The sequence below is a fragment of the Hyperoodon ampullatus genome (genome assembly GCF_949752795.1).
Source record: "Hyperoodon ampullatus genome assembly, chromosome: 3".
Lineage (NCBI taxonomy): Eukaryota > Metazoa > Chordata > Mammalia > Artiodactyla > Ziphiidae > Hyperoodon > Hyperoodon ampullatus.
The window spans coordinates 113,582,988-113,602,989 of NC_136916.1; the positions used below are offsets into that span (position 1 = coordinate 113,582,988).

General features: G+C 36.2%; 1 protein-coding gene across 2 annotated transcripts in view; it reads left to right on the top strand.

Annotated features, from left to right (window-relative positions):
* Window positions 1-6,581: 6,581 nt before the first annotated feature.
* ARHGAP5 (Rho GTPase activating protein 5) overlaps window positions 6,582-20,002 on the top strand; it is a gene marked incomplete at both ends in the record, with an annotated part of 62,317 nt that continues 48,896 nt past the window's right edge. For both annotated transcript variants that reach the window (XM_079700017.1, XM_079700018.1), the window contains one exon: window positions 6,582-10,301. In XM_079700017.1, coding sequence (XP_079556143.1) covers window positions 6,582-10,301 — 3,720 coding nt within the window. The remainder of the gene's footprint in view (window positions 10,302-20,002) is intronic.

The window sequence follows — 20,002 nt, forward strand, 5'->3', positions numbered from 1 at the left end:
TGTCATTGAGAATTAGCAACATTAAGAAAAGTATATTTTAAGGCAATATCATGCCATATTCATCTTTTAGTATACAGTTGATGTTTTTATTCTCAAACTGTTCTAGATAAGTTTACCTAAGATTGTGGAATATATGATCGATCACCTTTGGGCTTGGATCTGTGTCTGTCTTGAATATTTATTTAAGGGATATTTTCTCTATTTGACTTAAAGAAGATGGAGCACATAATTACAGAGCTGCTTCTGCGTAATTAGGTCTTTGAAATGTTTTCTGTAGTAAATAGTTGTGATTTAAAAAAAATTTTAGGTGTCAAAAATAAAAATTAGATGTTTATTCTGGCTGAGTACAGGCATACATTTTATTGTGCTTCGCAGATACTGTGTTTTTGCTCATTCACGGTTTTTGGCAACCCTGTGTAGAGCAAGTCTATAGATGCCATTTTCCAACAGCATTATTTTTTTATTTTTTTTTTTTTTTGCGGTACGCGGGCCTCTCACTGTTGTGGCCTCTCCCGCTGCGGAGCACAGGCTCCGGACGCGCAGGCCCAGCGGCCATGGCCCACGGGCCCAGCTGCTCCGCGGCATGCGGGATCCTCCCAGACCGGGGCACGAACCCGTGTCCCCTGCATCGGCAGGCAGACTCTAAACCACTGCGCCACCAGGGAAGCCCAGCATTATTTTTTAATTGAGATATGTACCTTGTTTTTTTAGACATAATGGTATCGCACACTTAGTAGACTACACTATAGTGTAAACATAACTTTCATATGCACTGAGAAACCAGAAAATTCATGTGACTTACGTTATTGTGATACTTGCTTTCTTGTGGTGGTCTGCAACCAAACCTGCAATATCTCCGCCTGTACAGTATTATAGATTATAGTTAGTCTTTATTCTGATGGCTTAATTTTTGACAAAAAATTTTGGGACCTTGAATATATGTATATTTTCTCCATAAATAGCTTTAGAAAATCTTTTAGATTAATAAATCATGGCACCTATTTAGTAAACCTAACATGCTTTACTTTTGTTTTTTTAAACCGAAGATTTAAGAACATTTGATTTTAATATTTATTAGCATTCATGCATTTGTTGAATAGCTACTATGTGGGAAGGACTGTTCTGGGCTCTTGGGAGCCCAGATGATGGAATGAACAGATTTGTGCCTTTGTGCACCTTTATTAAACCTGGAGCGGGGCAGGGAGAGGGATAGAGTTAATGACAGATAATAAAGAAGTAAGTTGTATAGTAAGTTAGGAGGGTAAGCAAAGGGGAATTTGGGGAGTATTAGGAAAAGTAAGTGCAAAGGTAGGAATATGTTTAGCTTGTTGAGCAACAGTTCAGGGTTTCTCACTGTGACTGGAATAGAATGAGAATGGGGAGAATAGTATGAGAGTAGGTCAGAGAGTAAGATAGGGCTGGAGAAGGTAGATCTTGTAGAAAGCCATTTAAAGGACTTGGCTTTTACTTTTAGGAGCCACTGGAGAGCTTTGAGCAAAAGAAAGGAAGGGTCTGACTTACGTTTTAAAAGAATTACTCTGGCTGCTCTATGAACAGACTTGGGAAGGGGAGCAGGAGTGGAAGCAGAGAAATTAGTTTAGAAGCCTTTGGAATAATCCAGAGCCAGAGATGACAGTGGAATGAGATCAGAATTATAGCAATAAAGGTAGTGAAAAGCAATAAATTCTGAATGTATTTTGAAGATAGGGCCAGCAAGAATTTCCTGACACAGTATGGTAACTTAAAAGCGTGAAATAGTTTTTAAAATATACTTTTTATTGATTAATGAGTGCAACAGTTTTGTGAAAAGGTACAAAACAAAATTTAGTTTAAGTCCAGAATTACTAAGAATCTTTTCAGATTCCTAGATCCCTTATAGAACTTAAAAACATTTTTGTTTTTGCAGAAAACTACTTCATGTTATTAAAACTCCATTAAAAGGAGCATGTTACGTTTGAATGGCTTAAAATAGCTCAGAAAACTTAGTTGTAGAGATAGCTTCATTGCAGCAGACAACTGTAGGACAGTTCCACTCAAAAATTGTACCTTGTCATTAATTTCTGTAAGAATGCTTAATCTAAACATTTCCTTGAAGTGAAAGTTTATAGGATAATCTTAAAGGCAGGATGAGAAACTGCATTGCAAACTATTAAAAGCAGCGCTACTGCTTAAGAAAGTAAAGATTGGTCATCAAGAGACTCATCTTAACCCTGTAACTTTTTTTTTTTTTTTTTTTTTTTTTTTTCTTTTTGTGGTTCGCGGGCCTCTCACTGTTGTGGCCTCTCCCCTTGCGGAGCACAGGCTCCGGACGCGCAGGCTCAGCGGCCATGGCTCACGGGCCCAGCCGCTCCGCGGCATGCGGGATCTTCCCAGACCGGGGCACGAACCCGTGTCCCCTGCATCGGCAGGCAGACTCTCAACCACTGCGCCACCAGGGAAGCCCTTAACCCTGTAACTTTGAGTAGGTCATTGTTTTTATCTTTGTTTTTTCATGAGCAAAAATCAGCATGATAGTAGATATTAGAGAAAACGAGGTATTTTTAGTTATATGAAAATAGTTGTATCAAAAATAGAAAAGGTATGTCTGGATTGACATAGTCAAATATTACCATTAAAAATGTTTGAAAGGAATTTTCAAATTAAATCAAACAGCCTGCCTATAGACACTGGCCATTAGCTTATTAGTGGGAACTCAAAACAAAAAAAAAACAGAAGGCATTCTTTTTTTCTCAGCACAGAAGAAAAATTACCTTGGTTAGTTAATGAGGGCAGTTTTGACTTGGATAGTGAAGACCAGTGGATAATTCATGTATGTATAAACTATCCAAGTGTCTGAAAGTAAATTTCTTTATAACCTATTACAGCCAATCTCATGAGAGCTGTAGCTGTCTTTCCCCCTTGAGGTGGTAATAGCATACGCACTCAAACAAATGGCAAATTTTGAGGGCAGGATGGCAACACTTTTTTTTTTCTGGTCTAGGATTTCTGAAACATTTTGAAAATCTGAAAACACTTTTATAAACTTTAGTTTCTGAGTTAAGTAAACCTGTAAATCAAATAAAGAAGACACTGCTCTGATGAAGAGTTGGAGAGAGCAACTATTTATTTGCCCAGTGTTCTTTTCCACCTCTAGATGAAAGAATTTTCCCACCAGAATTTGAAAATCACTATATGGTGACTCATGACATAAACTCTGGATCTGACTTCAGAATACCAGCAGGTAGCCTGCCTGAGAGCATCGTTAGAAAAAAGAATATGGATGTTCCTCACTGTGTCTAATTGGTAGTTTACTGTGAATTTGGTTTGTTAACCATAAATGTCACACAAAGCTACCTTATTTTTAATTTAAACTTCAGTATTTGTAATTCAGAGACTGCCACTAACAAATTAATTAGGATGTGTTGAAGCCTTAATATTAAAAATTATCCTCAATATAATAGAGGGTTTTTTTTGGTCAGATAAAAAGTCTTCCAGTTTTCAATGATGAAAGAGTGAAGACTTCATGCCTCCACTCATCTTCATTTACTTTTAAGGCCTTTTTCTTTCTGAAACTTTAAAAATTGATTTTGTGATAGTGTTTTTATTTCTACTCTTTTTTTTTTTTTTTTTTTTTTTTGCGGTACGCGGGCCTCTCACTGTTGTGGCCTCTCCCGTTGTGGAGCACAGGCTCCGGATGCGCAGGCTCAGCGGCCATGGCTCACGGGCCCAGCCGCTCCGCAGCACGTGGGATCTTCCCGGACCGGGGCACAAACCCGTGTCCCCTGCATCGGCAGGTGGACTCTCAACCACTGCGCCACCAGGGAAGCCCTATTTCTACTCTTATACTCTATAACTTTAGATAGAAAAGTATCTCAGTCTTTTGAGGTTTATGCTCTAGGAGAGCATGAATGATTCTTTTCATATGTTTCGATAAGTATATGTAAAAAATATTAACAAAGATGTGACCATTATGACAAGGATTAGATTTGTAGTTGAAATTTTTCTGCAATATTCAGGTCCATATGATGTTGAATTGTTACCTTTCTATTAACAGCTTTGTGTCTCTTAAGCTGGAAAGCAGGGGACAGTCTTAAACTTCTTTGAATTGCTCTTAGTTTTCAGAATAGATGTTTGTCTACCAAAGAGTTAATAAAGAGCTATATGTAGTTCCAGTGTTTGTACTGTTTAATGTAAAAATTCCCCAGAATAATCACTGGTTATGTTTTCTTTTGATGTACACTTAAAAGGATATCTTCTGCAATTTTTTGCTTGCTTAGTAAGAAGGATAGACCTTATATTCCACTGTGTTTTCAATTTTTTTCCTTAATTGTTAGTTATGAATCACTATGCTATTTTCACAAACTACTTTCCCTTTTATAAATTTGTTATCCAGTTAGTTCACTGTTGTCTTTTCAGTAAATATCCATTAAGTAGCCCAATTGTTCTTTTATGCAGTTTAGGTAAAGAATGTTAAACTTGGTGCTAAGTGCAAATATTCAGTTTGATCACATTAAGATTTTTAAAAATTTTTACTTAATGAAAGAGAGTTAAGAGCATTGGGTGGGACTGCTCTAATTTCTTATACTGCTAGTTATTGTATATACTGCTGCCAGATAAATATTTGTAAGTCACCAGTCTGATCACATCATTTTTAATAAATCTTCAACAGCTTCCTTGGTTCTAAGAATCAAATTTTAAGAACAGAACTTAGTATTTATTAAGCATTTTTTTCTTTGCTAGGCACTTAACATTAAAGAGAAAATTAGTTCTTAAATTTGTATAGATAGGCAGCCCCATTTTATAGATGGGGGAACCATGTCTCGAGGTTTAGAGCTTTACTATTGTCATAAACTAGTAAATACTAGGAGTTGAATTTGAAATCAGTTCTATTTACTCATGGTTTTCTACTACTTATGTTGCTCTTTCAACATGGCAATATTTTATTTATTACCGAATTGAAGCTAATAAATATTTTGCTTGAATATCAGATGGCTGATATTGTTAAAATTAATATTTGGTTGAGGCTGATAGGAGAAACTTAGAGAATACAAGAATAAATTTGAAACTTTATTTTAAAATATTATTATACTAGGAATATTAGAATTTTAAATTTCAAGAATAATTTCTCTTTACCATTAGTTGTTAGTATAGCAGATGTGCAACACAACCTAAATAGATGTTTACTTGCAATTTTGAGGGTAGTGGAGAAGCCACATATTGGGGGCAGGTAGTGGTTCTTTTCTTACCTTTTATTTTTTTCCTCATGGTCTTTTTATTCTTTTATTTTGTCTGGATTGAAGATAATTTTCACATATGTTGATGTACATGACTGGATATTTTCCTTGTGAAATTTTGATGTGGTAGAAATGATGCATTGCTTTTCCTTCAACCTCAAAAGAATGTGAAGAATCTCCAAATAAAACCTTCGTAAGAGACTGAGTCATTGCTTCCACACAAATAACCTAAATTAAATTACATGCAATTCTTAAAGTTTATTTGATGTTGTTGGTATATCAAATAATTCTAAAAGATTTTCTCAAATGTATAATAGTAAAATTCTTTAGCTTTGTGCTACTCAAAATGTGATCTCTGAGCTCTTTGTAAATACTCAGAGGGAATAAATGCAGAAATCAAAAACATTTAGAAACAATTTGACAGTAATTTTGTGTCTCTTGAATCTAGTAAGAAACTGGGACCTAGATTTTTTAAACATTTCATTCATTGTATTTTTAAAAATTGACTTACAGATATGAAATAAAAGTTGGTCCTTAGATCGTTTGAGAAGCATTGATCTAGTTAAACGCTGTCATTATTTGTATTAACTGTTCATTTATTTCTATTTCCTTGTTTAAGTATATGAATATCCTTAACTGGTTTTAGATATAAAATTTGATAGATTTCACAGGAGTATGTTGAAACTTCTTGAAAATTTTTTTTAATTCTGAAATCTTGCTAAATTCATATGAAATTCCATTTTAGGGAATAAGTTTTGAGGAACCATGTTACAGAAAGCAGATAGTTTTTTTAAGTTGTGAGAGAGTGGTTAACGCAACTAGTATGTTTTAGTTATCGTCAAACATAGCCAGCCTCCAGCCAGAAAAGGCAGGAAAATTGAGGGAGGGGAAAGGACTAGTTGTTTCCTCAAACTCATAGGAAGAAGTAGAAACAAAATGCACATTTGGTTAAGAGGGTTTTATTTTAAAGTTTGTAAGATCACATTAAAATTTGTATTTAGTTTTTTTAGTGTTAGATTTACCTTAAATTTTGAGGTCATCTTGCATTTATAACAGTAAATCATAAACTGTCTTTGGTGATTTCTTAAAATACATGTAACATTGTTAACTTGTCTGGTGCTTTGTTATGAACATCTTTAATATGTATATAATTTGACATGTGTAATTCATGATTAAGATTTGTCTTTTTTCTCTTTCTAGGAAGATGATCCATATGATCTTGAAGACCTTTCTGCACAGAAATGAGGGAAATACAAAGAACCAAATATAGTTCTGAAATTCGGGATCTGTATTTTGAGATGATTTTATTTTCAGAATGAGAAGTATATCTGGTTATCTTTATGAATGTAGAGACATGACAAGAGAGTTATGATGGCAAAAAACAAAGAGCCTCGCCCCCCATCCTATACCATCAGTGTAGTTGGACTCTCTGGGACTGAAAAAGACAAAGGTAACTGTGGAGTTGGAAAGTCTTGTTTGTGCAATAGATTTGTACGCTCAAAAGCAGATGAATATTATCCAGAGCATACTTCTGTGCTTAGCACCATTGACTTTGGAGGACGAGTAGTAAACAATGATCACTTTTTGTACTGGGGTGACATAACACAAAGTGGTGAAGATGGAGTAGAATGCAAAATTCACGTCATTGAACAAACTGAGTTCATTGATGACCAGACTTTCTTGCCTCATCGGAGTACGAATTTGCAACCATATATAAAACGTGCAGCTGCCTCTAAATTGCAGTCAGCAGAAAAACTAATGTACATTTGCACTGATCAACTAGGCTTGGAGCAAGACTTTGAACAGAAGCAAATGCCTGAAGGGAAGCTCAATGTAGATGGGTTTTTATTGTGCATTGACGTAAGTCAGGGATGCAATAGGAAGTTTGATGATCAACTTAAATTTGTAAATAACCTTTTTGTCCAACTATCAAAATCAAAAAAACCTGTAATAATAGCAGCAACTAAATGTGATGAATGTGTGGATCATTATCTTAGAGAAGTTCAGGCATTTGCTTCGAACAAAAAGAACCTTCTTGTAGTGGAAACATCTGCACGATTTAATGTCAACATTGAGACATGTTTCACTGCACTGGTACAAATGCTGGATAAAACTCGTGGCAAGCCTAAAATTATTCCCTATCTGGATGCTTATAAAACGCAGAGACAACTTGTTGTCACAGCAACAGATAAGTTTGAAAAACTTGTGCAGACTGTGAGAGATTATCATGCAACTTGGAAAACTGTTAGTAACAAATTGAAAAATCATCCTGATTATGAGGAATACATCAATTTAGAGGGAACAAGAAAGGCCAGAAATACGTTCTCAAAACATATAGAACAACTTAAACAGGAACATATAAGAAAAAGAAGAGAAGAATATATAAATACTTTACCAAGAGCTTTTAACACTCTTTTGCCAAACCTAGAAGAGATTGAACATTTGAATTGGTCAGAAGCTTTGAAGTTAATGGAAAAGAGAGCAGATTTTCAGTTATGTTTTGTGGTGCTAGAAAAAACACCTTGGGATGAAACCGACCATATAGACAAAATTAATGATAGACGGATCCCATTTGACCTCCTGAGCACTTTAGAAGCTGAAAAAGTCTATCAGAACCATGTACAACATCTAATATCAGAGAAGAGGAGAGTAGAAATGAAGGAAAAATTCAAGAAGACTTTGGAAAAAATTCAGTTTATTTCACCTGGGCAGCCATGGGAGGAAGTTATGTGCTTTGTTATGGAGGATGAAGCCTTCAAATATATCACTGAGGCTGATAGCAAAGAGGTGTATGGTAGGCATCAGCGAGAAATAGTTGAAAAAGCCAAAGAAGAGTTTCAGGAAATGCTTTTTGAACATTCTGAACTTTTTTATGATTTAGATCTTAATGCAACACCTAGTTCAGATAAAATGAGTGAAATTCATACAGTTTTGAGTGAAGAACCTAGATACAAAGCTTTACAGAAACTTGCACCTGATAGGGAGTCTCTTCTACTTAAGCATATAGGATTCGTTTATCATCCCACTAAAGAAACATGTCTTAGTGGCCAAAACTGTACAGACATTAAAGTAGAGCAGTTACTTGCCAGCAGTCTTTTGCAGTTGGATCATGGCCGCTTACGGTTGTATCATGATAGTACCAATATAGATAAAGTTAACCTTTTCATTTTAGGGAAGGATGGCCTTTCCCAAGAACTAGCAAATGAGATAAGGACACAATCCACTGATGATGAGTATGCCTTAGATGGAAAAATTTATGAACTTGATCTTCGGCCCGTTGATGCCAAGTCGCCTTACTTTTTGAGTCAGTTATGGACTGCTGCCTTTAAACCACATGGGTGCTTCTGTGTATTTAATTCCATTGAGTCACTGAATTTTATTGGGGAATTTATTGGAAAAATAAGAACGGAAGCTTCTCAGATCAGAAAAGATAAGTATATGGCTAACCTTCCATTTACATTAATTCTGGCTAATCAGAGAGATTCTATTAGTAAGAATCTACCAATTCTCAGGCACCAAGGGCAACAGTTGGCAAACAAGTTACAATGTCCTTTTGTAGATGTACCTGCTGGTACATATCCTCGTAAATTTAATGAAACCCAAATAAAGCAAGCTCTAAGAGGAGTATTAGAATCAGTTAAACATAATTTAGATGTGGTGAGCCCAGTTCCCACCAATAAGGATGTATCAGAAGCTGACTTGAGAATTGTCATGTGTGCCATGTGTGGTGATCCATTTAGTGTGGATCTTATTCTTTCACCCTTCCTTGATTCTCATTCTTGCAGTGCTGCTCAAGCTGGACAGAATAATTCCCTAATGCTTGATAAAATCATTGGTGAAAAAAGGAGGCGAATACAGATCACAATATTATCATACCATTCCTCAATTGGAGTAAGGAAAGATGAACTGGTTCATGGGTATATATTAGTTTATTCTGCCAAACGGAAAGCATCAATGGGAATGCTTCGAGCATTTCTATCAGAAGTTCAAGACACCATTCCTGTACAGCTGGTGGCAGTTACTGACAGCCAAGCAGACTTTTTTGAAAATGAAGCCATCAAAGAGTTAATGACTGAAGGAGAGCACATTGCAACTGAGATCACTGCTAAATTTACAGCACTGTATTCTTTATCTCAGTATCATCGGCAAACTGAGGTCTTTACACTGTTTTTCAGTGATGTTCTAGAGAAAAAAAATATGATAGAAAATTCCTATTTATCTGATAATACAAGGGAATCAACCCATCAAAATGAAGATGTTTTCCTGCCATCTCCCAGAGACTGTTTTCCCTATAACAACTACCCTGATTCAGATGATGATACAGAAGCACCACCTCCTTATAGTCCAATTGGGGATGATGTACAGTTGCTTCCAACACCTAGTGACCGTTCCAGATATAGATTAGATTTGGAAGGAAATGAATATCCTATTCACAGCACACCAAACTGTCATGACCATGAACGCAACCATAAAGTGCCTCCACCTATTAAACCTAAACCAGTTGTACCTAAGACAAATGTGAAAAAGTTGGATCCAAACCTTTTAAAAACAATTGAAGCTGGTATTGGTAAAAATCCAAGAAAACAGACCTCCCGGGTGCCTTTGGCACATCCTGAAGATATGGATCCCTCAGATAACTATTCAGAACCTATTGACACAATTTTCAAACAGAAGGGCTATTCTGATGAGATATATGTTGTCCCAGATGATAGTCAGAATCGCATTATTAAAATTCGAAACTCATTTGTGAATAACACCCAAGGAGATGAAGAAAATGGATTTTCTGATAGAATCTCAAAAAGCCATGGGGAACGGAGACCTTCAAAATACAAATACAAATCTAAAACCCTATTCAGTAAAGCCAAGTCATACTACAGAAGAACGCATTCAGATGCAAGTGATGATGAAGCTTTCACCACTTCTAAAACAAAAAGAAAAGGAAGACATCGTGGAAGTGAAGAAGATCCACTTCTTTCTCCTGTTGAAACTTGGAAAGGTGGTATTGATAATCCTGCTATCACTTCAGACCAGGAGTTAGATGATAAGAAAATGAAGAAGAAAACCCACAAAGTAAAAGAAGATAAAAAGGTAAGTTTAATTTATGGTTCATAATGTTTCTAAAGATGTTTGCTTTTGACTTTTAAAAAATTATTATTTTTTAACAGAATGGATTTGACATCAATGAGAACTTAGGCTGCCTGTGTCATTCAGTAAATATAATTGACAGCTCTTTTAAATTTTCTGAGTATTTTGTGAGGGCAGATTATTTTTTGTTACTTATTACATTTTATTGTGCTTTATCTTATTTGGAGTGGAAGTTTGATTTCATATTCTTCAGCATAAAAGTTCTAGCTGAATATGTGTATTCTCTCTGCAGAAACTCAGATATAAAGTGATTTTGTTCATTTTTTTCTGTTTGTCTGTAAGCATCCCATTTGTCTGTTTTTCCCTTTTGATCTACCAGTTTTGCAATATTAATTTGATACATTGACCTAGCTTGTTTTATTGTGTTTTGCTTTTGCGCTTCTCAGATACTGCATTTTTTACAAATTGAAGGTTTTTAGCAACCCTGCAACAAGCAAGTCTTCATCAGCACCATTTTTCCGATGGCATTTGCTTAATTCTTACTTGCTTCCATGTTACATTTTGGTAATTCTTATAATATTCCAAACTTTTAAATTATTATATTTGTTACGGTGATCAGTGATCTTTGATGTTGCTGTTGCAAAAAGATTACAGCTCACTGTAGGCTCAGATGATGGTTAACGTTTTGTAGACTAGAAAATTATAGACAAAGATCTGGCAAGATGGATCAAATAAAAAGAGAAGGCATAAATCCTGAGAATGAAAATGGGAATATAATTACAGATAGATCAGATTAATAAGATAGTAGAGAATACTATCAACAATTTTATGTCAACAAATTTGAAAGTTTAAACAAAGTTAAACTCCTTGACAAGAAAGCTTAGAATAATCCTGTAACTATTAAATAAATTATGAAGTAGTAGTTACATCTTGCCACAAAAATACCAGGCCCAGGTAATTTTACAGGGAACTTTTTAAGGAACAGATCATTCCAGTGTTCTACAAATCCAGAAAATAGAATAGGAGAATACATTCTTTAATTCATTCTCTGAAGTTATCTATTCTTAATTCCAGAACCAGTCAAGGGTAATATTAGAAAAGAAAATTATAGTCCCATTTTACTTATGAGTGCACATGCAAAAATTCTAAAAAAAGTTCAGGTCTACAGACCCTTAACTGCAATTTTGAAATCCAATAACCTCTGAGAACCAAAAGTTTGTTTAGAACTTGGCAGCATAATCTGATTTACCCTGTTCTTGGTGGGAAAACCTGACTTGAACTAATGTGTGGGGCTACATATAAGCATTGTCTTATTTAGAGTGAATATCCATATAGTTCACTGCAAGTGTATTAATGTATTTGAATACAGGTACTGACCCACAGTTTGTTGGGGTTGTTACCTAATACACGTTTTTTGTACTGTACAGTAGGGATGATGACTAAAATTTTCTGAATTCTAAAATATCTTACCCTAAGGGTTTTACATAAGGGATTGTGAATGTATAATACCAAAAAAAAAAAAATTAACAATGTAAATAAAAAGCACTTGATAAAATTTAATTCATGAGAAAGCTACTAAATTATGAACAGATGAGAACTTACTTGAGAAAAGATATCTATATATATGCAAACAAGTGAAATCTGCAATAAGCATCATCCTAATTAGGGAAATGGATTCCCTTTTCAACCAGGAACAAGACAGAATGTACACACCATCACCACTTCCAGTTGGTATTATACAGAGATCCTAGTTAAAGCGGTAAGTTAAAAAAAATTAAAAGGATGAGTATTGGAAAGGAAGAAACAAAATTGTCACTCTTGGCTGATGATATGATTGCTTATGTAAAAGCCAAAAAGGATCTACAGATAAATTATTAGTATTAATAAAAGAGCAAAACAGCTGCATATAAGATCAGTAATCGTCAGTTGCATCTCTATACGTCAGCAGTAAACAACTAGAAAAAATAATCAGAGAAGACACCATTTATAAAAGCATGGCAGATTATCAAGTGCCTGGGAGTAATTGTAACATCATGTGCAAACCTCCGTGTGGAAAAGTATAAAACTTTATTGTGGACTTCCCTGGTGGTGCAGTGGTTGAGAGTCCGCCTGCCGATGCAGGGGACACGGGTTCGTGACCCGGTCCGGGAGGATCCCACATGCCGCGGAGCGGCTGGGCCCGTGAGCCGTGGCCGCTGAGCCTGCGCGTCCGGAGGCTGTGCTCCGCAGCGGGAGAGGCCACAACAGGGAGAGGCCCGTGTACCGCAAAAAACAAACAAACAAACAAACAAACAAAAAAACTTTATTGTAAGACATTAAAGAAGATCAAAATAAATGGGGTAACTATTGCCTTCCTATCCATGAATATGGCTTATCATAAAGAAGTTATTGTTGTTCAGACTTATCTCTAGATTCAGTGTTTCATTCAAAGTGTCAAAGCTCAGATCTGCTGTAAAAAAAAAAGCAGGCATGGACAATATGTAAATGAATGAGTATGGCTTCTTTTTATTTATTTATTTATTTTTGGCTGCGTTGGGTCTTTGTTGCTGCGTGCGGGCTTTTCTCTAGTTGTGGTGAGCGGGGGCTTCTCTTGTTGCGGAGCATGGGCTCTAGGCATGCGGGCTCTAGAGCGCAGGCTCAGTGGTTGTGGCACAGAGGCTTAGTTGCTCCGCGGGATGTGGGATCTTCCCAGGCCAGGGCACGAACCCGTGTCCCCTGCATCCGCAGGCAGATTCTTAGCCACTGCGCCACCAGGGAAGCCCAGTGTGGCTATTTTTAAAAACAGGCAGCAGGGTGGATTGGTCCCCTAGGCCATAGTTTGCTGATACCTGATCTATGGGAGAGAATAATACAAGGAGAGATTTGAGACTAGGGACTAGATGCAGACCTTTTTAGCACTGTTAGGAAGTTTTGTTATTTAGCCTAAGAGTAAATTGAAATTAACAAGAGTTAGTGGATCTGAAATCACTGGGTTTTCAGTATGGAGTGTGGGTTGTGTGATACAGAAGACCAGTAGGCATTTACAGTAGTCTAAGCGAATCATGATAAAAGCTTTGAATAGGTGGAGTGGGGAGGGAGAGTGGTGGCAATGGATAGAATGGGATGGATTTGAGAAATACTTAAAATACATAAGATTTGATAATATATTGCATATGTGGGGGAAGAGTAAAGATGATGAAAGAGATAGGAAAGATATCTCCTTGGTTTCTAGCTTGTGCAGCTTAATCAGTGATGATGCTGTTCCTGACGTAGAGCATTGGAAATTTGCCAGGTTTGGAGTGGAGGGATGGAAATTAAAACTTTTAGAGTTCAAGTGGAGATGTCAAATAGGCAGTTAGATATGTAGGTCCTCAGAGAAGAGGTCTGAGTTGGAGATATGTATTTAGGAGACAATGAAGTAGAGATGGCAGTAGATAAAATGACCTAAGGAGTGAATACAGAGGAGTGCCTAACACAACCTAGACCAATGTTGAATGGCCAAGGAGCAGAGAGGATCCTTAAAGGTAGGGAGAGTAAAAATAGACGACTTACCCTTTCTTAGCTCATTCCCTCACCTGTAAATTAGGAATGATAATGTTTCCCTTGGAATTGTGGTAGAAATTGGAACTGTGTGTCTCAAGTGTCTGACATACAGCAGTGCTCAATAAATGCTATTATAGTATGCTTCAGGCCTGAAATATCCCAGTATACTCTGTCTGTATTTCAGAATAGTCCTTTGACCCATTTGTTGGATTAGTCTCCTGACTCATTTTTAAATTAAATACTCCTGTGATTTCTGATCCTGAATTTATGTACTTCTTTTTTTGTTTGTTTTCCTCTCTAAGAGAAAAGTTCATTCTCTTTACCTTCATTCTTTGATTCCAACATGGGAGCTATAGTCTAGGAATATTTTCTCAGGTTCCTTGACATTGGAAAATTATAACTTTTGGGCATTAGTGGCATCTAAGGAAGGCTCAAAGATCTGTTTCTCTTAATGTGGGCTTTAGTTGTCATTCCTGCCAAGCAGAGAAGGCTTTATGCTTAATTATCTTTTGTTCTATACCCCAAAATGAGTTTAATATTAGTTGTGGGAACAAAACCTCTAAGACATTTCTTGATTTGCAAGGATTTTCTTAAGTCATGACCCGTTATAGACATAAATATTTCTATGTAAAGGAAATCTTGCAAAACAGCAAAACAATACCTACTTTATAAGTTATTTTGATTTTCTAGTCTATTGCAGTGAAAAAAGAGGTGCTGGTTGTGACCTACTGAATTGACTTCATAACTTAACAGGTGCTTGAAAAATAGTGCTTAAGAGAATGAACTGAATGAGAAAATTTGAGTTGTATTGATAAAATTGACAGTTTTAAACATCCATTCAATGAAGTGAGGTATACTTGTGTTTAAGCTAGTTTGTTTTTTCTTCAGTATCCATTTCAGCGCTGTCAGCTTGATTCAGATAGTAAATAGTAGAATACTTTGAATTTTGTGGTGCATTAGAATAAGCTGGTATTCTAATGATTTTTCTTTTTGCGCTTTTCTTTAAAATTGTTTTCCTGTCTTATTTCCAGGTCATGAATCTTTTCATCCTCTTATTTATATTAGCAACTACCAACTCCTATTTTACTCTCAAATGTTCCATCCAGTCCTTATTATTTTCTCTGTATTTTATTGGTCCCTTCTTATTAAACCCCTCTATCAGATAGTATCTTAGAAGATTCTGCTGCTTTAGCCATTATACTAGGGTTTGGAGCCTGTTTAGGGAAGAATACCAAAATAGGTATGTTTTCTTCAAAAAACTGAAGAGATATCTATGTGTATATATTGAGTCGAATATGTTAATTTAGTATTAGTAGATAGTGAACTGATACTAAGCTATTAATAGGGTAGATCCTTTAGAGTATAGTAAATCTTAAGTTTAGAATTATTTGACTTCTGAGTTCTAGAACCTACAGTCTTTATTAAGTAAAATGCCTTTTGAAAACACTGTCAGCCAAACAGTGGTGACCAGAATTTTCTCTTGATTTATAGATTGTTCATTCCAGATATAAAACTAATGAAATATATGAAAGTATGTCTGTGTTGAACTGCTGTTTCTCTGTATCAAAATGTCTAAGTTGTAGGGTAAGTTTGCTTTTTATTTTTAGTGTATATCACTTAACCTCTTGACAGTCACTTAACTGTCAGTGTTCACATCTGAGGTTCTTGAAAGAGTTATAATTAAGGCTAAATAAAAATTGGATGCTTAAAGAGCTTACTGTAGGAAGAGCAATACTTACAGATCAGATACAGAGAGTAGTTTGCACTTTGTTTAATGAGTTAAGTCATTTAACAAAGTCTTGAACTGCTCGATAGTTTCAGGTTTTCTATTTTTCACCTATTTTTGGGGGAGTACCTTGGTTAGATTTCTGGGCAGTTGATAATAGGGTGCCCATTATATATGTTATTACCTTGCAGACACTTCCTTAGGGGAGAGAGTGAGGGTCACTTTTATAAAGGAAGTATGATCAGAAGAATGAGAAAACTGTTTTCCCAGATTCCTCAACCAGCATCTTTTCCAGCCTCATTGCCATGAGTTGGGTCTTATATCCATTCCTGACCAGTAAAGTCTGGCCAGGGGTGGAGAATTATGCTATTGAATGTAGGCCTGAGCCTTTAGAGCTCTGGGTGAGGTTGGCTTCCCCCAAATTAGGGTAATTTCTAAGGGATGAAAACTGCAGTGTCTAATGCAGGCTAGATTTATATGTTGTTTATAGTTGATCTCCATGGCCTAGCATAGTATGTTGTACTATGATCAGTTGAAGTCAGCTTTGTTTTTGTAGTGGTAATGAAAGAACCATTTATGGGTTTTTTAAAATAATTACATTTATTTTGACTCAAGGAAACTGTTGTTTTAGTCAACAAGCATCTTACTGAATGCCTTCTATGCCTGAACACTGTCCAAAGCTAAGGATACAGGCATGACTTGGTCATGGGCTCTGCTCTCAGGAATTCAGTCTAGTACATTTGATTTTGGTGAAAATTAAACATATTTTATATTTTCATCAAGGTTAGTAAAACTGGTTCTTTCATATCTCTCATTTCATTTGGAAAGCATTTACTTAGGAGTCTTAGTAACGATTTTTATTGCTTTCGTATTGGCTAAATATGTTCTACCTCTGATTGATTAGTTCTAAGGTGTTTCTGAAATTTCTCATAAAGTTAAAATTGGTTTCTTTAGTAGCATTTCTGGTGCTGGCGACATCAATTTATGGTATGACGTAAGTGTGGATATATAATGTGAGTATTTCTGCCTACATTTCACTATTTGCTGTTTCTTTGAATTTGTCTGTGCTGTTGGGTTGACCATGATCTGTTACTCTTCAAATTCAGAATGAAGTGTAATGAGATGGTTAGTTTTTAAAGTATATTTTGACTGATGTGTTCTAATAAGACTCAATTTAAATGATTGTGTCAGTGGTATGCTTGTTTTCACTAATTTAAAAGCAAATGTAAATGTCTTCAGTGTGGCTTTCTATTCAAACTTTGTGTTTTTTCTTAGCTTTCATAACAACATGTTGAATGTTTAGCAAAAACTGGCATAGCACAAATTATTGAAATTACTCTTCTGCAGCACATTCATTATATTAATTGTTAGACTATATTTAGTTAATATATCAAGGAGGCACTTTACCTCTATAACATAGAATACTGTGTTCTTACTATAATTTTATATCAATGGGCAATTGTTACTATTCCAAGACTTATAAGTGAGTTTATAGGGTTGTCAATTTTATGTGCTCCAAAAATTTATATACTACAAATCATCCCATTCAAACCTAGAAGAGTTATTTCCACAGTAGGTATAGTTTTATGATTTTCAGCTCTGTAATGTTTTTTTGTCATCTCAGCTGATGGGTTGAAAGAGTCCTCAATAGGGCTTAATCTATGACTGTGTTAAGAGAAACCTCAACAGAAGGAGGACTGCTTTTTAAAAGTAGTAATATCTGATGTTTACAGTTCTTACAACAGAATATAAGGGTGTGACAAAAGTGATCTTGAGTTAGTATCTAACTTTGTCCATGTAAAGGTACACCTTGCATATGTTCGTGTATGTGTGTGTAGTTGTTTTGAACTTTTTGGAAATTGTTCTTAGCCTTTGAAAATTTGAGGAAAGGTTTGGATATTTTTCCTGGAAAAATGCACGGTCACAAAATTTTAGTGGCATTTTAAGGGTATCATATATACTTTCTAAAGTATATATGGACTCTAGAACCTCTGTTGATGTAAGAGAAGAGAAGAACACACTTGAATTTGTCTCATTCTTTACTGATGCTCTGATTGGCAATCTTTAGAGTGACAGAAAGAACCTAACAGATGACATGGGAAGCAAAGGGAGAAACATGGTTTTAAGAATGAAATGCTGGGTATAATATAAAACTTATTTTGATTTGAATACACTTGAAAAAATATTTTTAGGGAAGTTGGGAAGAAATCTACTCATCCTTAACTTGAATAGCTAGGTGTTTTGCTAGGACCCTCTCCAGGTGACTCCAGGTTTAATTTTTTGTTAGTAAAGTTGTTAATGGCATTAATGAAATACCTGCCAGGTAGATAATATATGTTGAAATGCTTTATAGGAAGGTATCATCTTAGAGATGAATCAGTGCAAGAACCAGTTTGTCTGATACATGTATACAAGAACCCAGACCACATTTATTTGCTCTCAGTTATTTTCTCTTCCCTCTTTTCACCTAGTGTTAGGTTAAAGGGTCTGAAAGAGCATTCACAACATCCAGCACCTAACAGCTTTTAGAGAATTTAAAAAAAAAAAAAAAAAAAAAGGATTAAGTAGACCTTCATGGAGTACTGACTCTAAAGACTTCTTTCTTATGTTGATGTGTTATGCTGTGGTGTAACACTTATTCTTCCCACATAAAGTAATCACTTTATAGTAGTTTTACTGCTTTGTAGTTTAATAAGTTTTGTTTTTCTTACTACATTGTAAGCTTTTTGAAGGCAGTTATGATTATCATTCATCTTTGTGTACCATACCGTAGTGATTCTCTATCTTTTTTTATATATATATATAAATTTATTTATTTATTTTTGGCTGCGTTGGGTCTTCGCCGCTGCACGCGGATCCCCCCCCCCCCCGCCGGCTGCCGCGAGCAGGGGCCACCCTTCACTGCAGTGCGCGGGCCTCTCACCACGGCGGCCCCTCCCGCTGCGGAGCACGGGCTCCAGGCCCACGGGCCCCAGCAGCTATGGCACGCAGGCTCAGCAGCTGTGACCCCCGGGCTCAAGAGCGCAGGCTCAGGAGTTGTGGCGCAGGGGCCCAGCCGCTCCGCGGCACTCAGGACCCCCCCCCCCCCCGGACCAGGGCTCGAACCCGCGTCCCCCGCATTGACAGGCGGACTCCCAACCACTGCGCCACCAGGGAAGTTCCTGATTCTCTATCTTGAATTATGTATTGACTTTTTTTTTTAAAGTTAAAGTCTCAGACTTCCCAGGGCTATATCTGTAGCCATCTCCCAAACTTGAGTTCTTAGTCCTTGATTTTATTAGCCTAGCGTAATGGTTCTCAACCAGGGTCAATTTTGACCTGCAGGGAGCACCTGGCAATACCTGGAGACATTTTTGGCTGTCACAGCTCAGGTGGGGAATTGCTACTGGTATCTGTTGGATTGAGGCCAAGGATGCTGCTAAACACCCTGCAATTCAAAATGTCAATAATACTGAAAAAAAAAGTTGAGAAACCCCGTGTAGCCAAATGTGGTCTTTAATGAAATTCCTGTGAGATTCTAGAAGTCAGTCATACAAGGCTTGTTTGTACTTGCTCATTAGGAAAGGCAGGTTTTTCCTCACAGGTCATAGATATTTCTTCCCTATCCTCACCATGATTGGGTAAGAATGTATTTTCAGGAAGGAGGTACTGTGGGTCAAAGGTACATGCTCTTGCTATTTATCTTGTCTGATCTTTATTCTGCTGTAAGACATGTTTCCATTTCATTGTCACAGTCTTAGTCGAGGTTATCATAACTTCTTACTTGGATTATTGCAATGACCTTTTTAAAAAAAATCATTTTAATTTGAGGTAATTGTAGATGGACATACCATTGTAAGAAATAATACAGAGAGATTCCATGCACCCTTTGCCCAGTTTCCCGCAAAGGTAACATCTAGCAAAACTAGTAAAATATCACAAACAGGGTATTAACATTAATGTGACCCACAGATTCTTTAGATTCTCCCAGGTTTGCTTGTACTTGTGAGTGTGTGCACACACGCATGTGTGTGTGTACTCTATGCAGTTTTTCACACGTGTAGCTTTGTGTATCCTATCCTGCACAATACCTAGCATGATGTTACGCACATGGTAAATGCTCAGTTCTTACACACTGTTGAAAGTACATTACCTTATATCCAAATGAATTCACATAGAGTTGGCTATTTAATTCTTGTAGTTTTATGATAAGAATCATTATTTTGTATGAATCCTGATTTTATTAGGTTCAGATGCTTAAGCTTAGGTATGTCTATATAATGACTCCCGTAGGAAAAAAAAAATTAGGTATAATGAAACTGTTTGCACAACTGGTAAATAAACTAACAGTATTTTGTATGTTTATTAACAGAAATCTTATATGGTTAAAGGCTTTCTCTGGCTCCTGTTTATAATTTTGTTTGCTGCTGTTAGTGTTGACTGAGCACCTACCATGTGCCAAGTTATAGTTACTAAA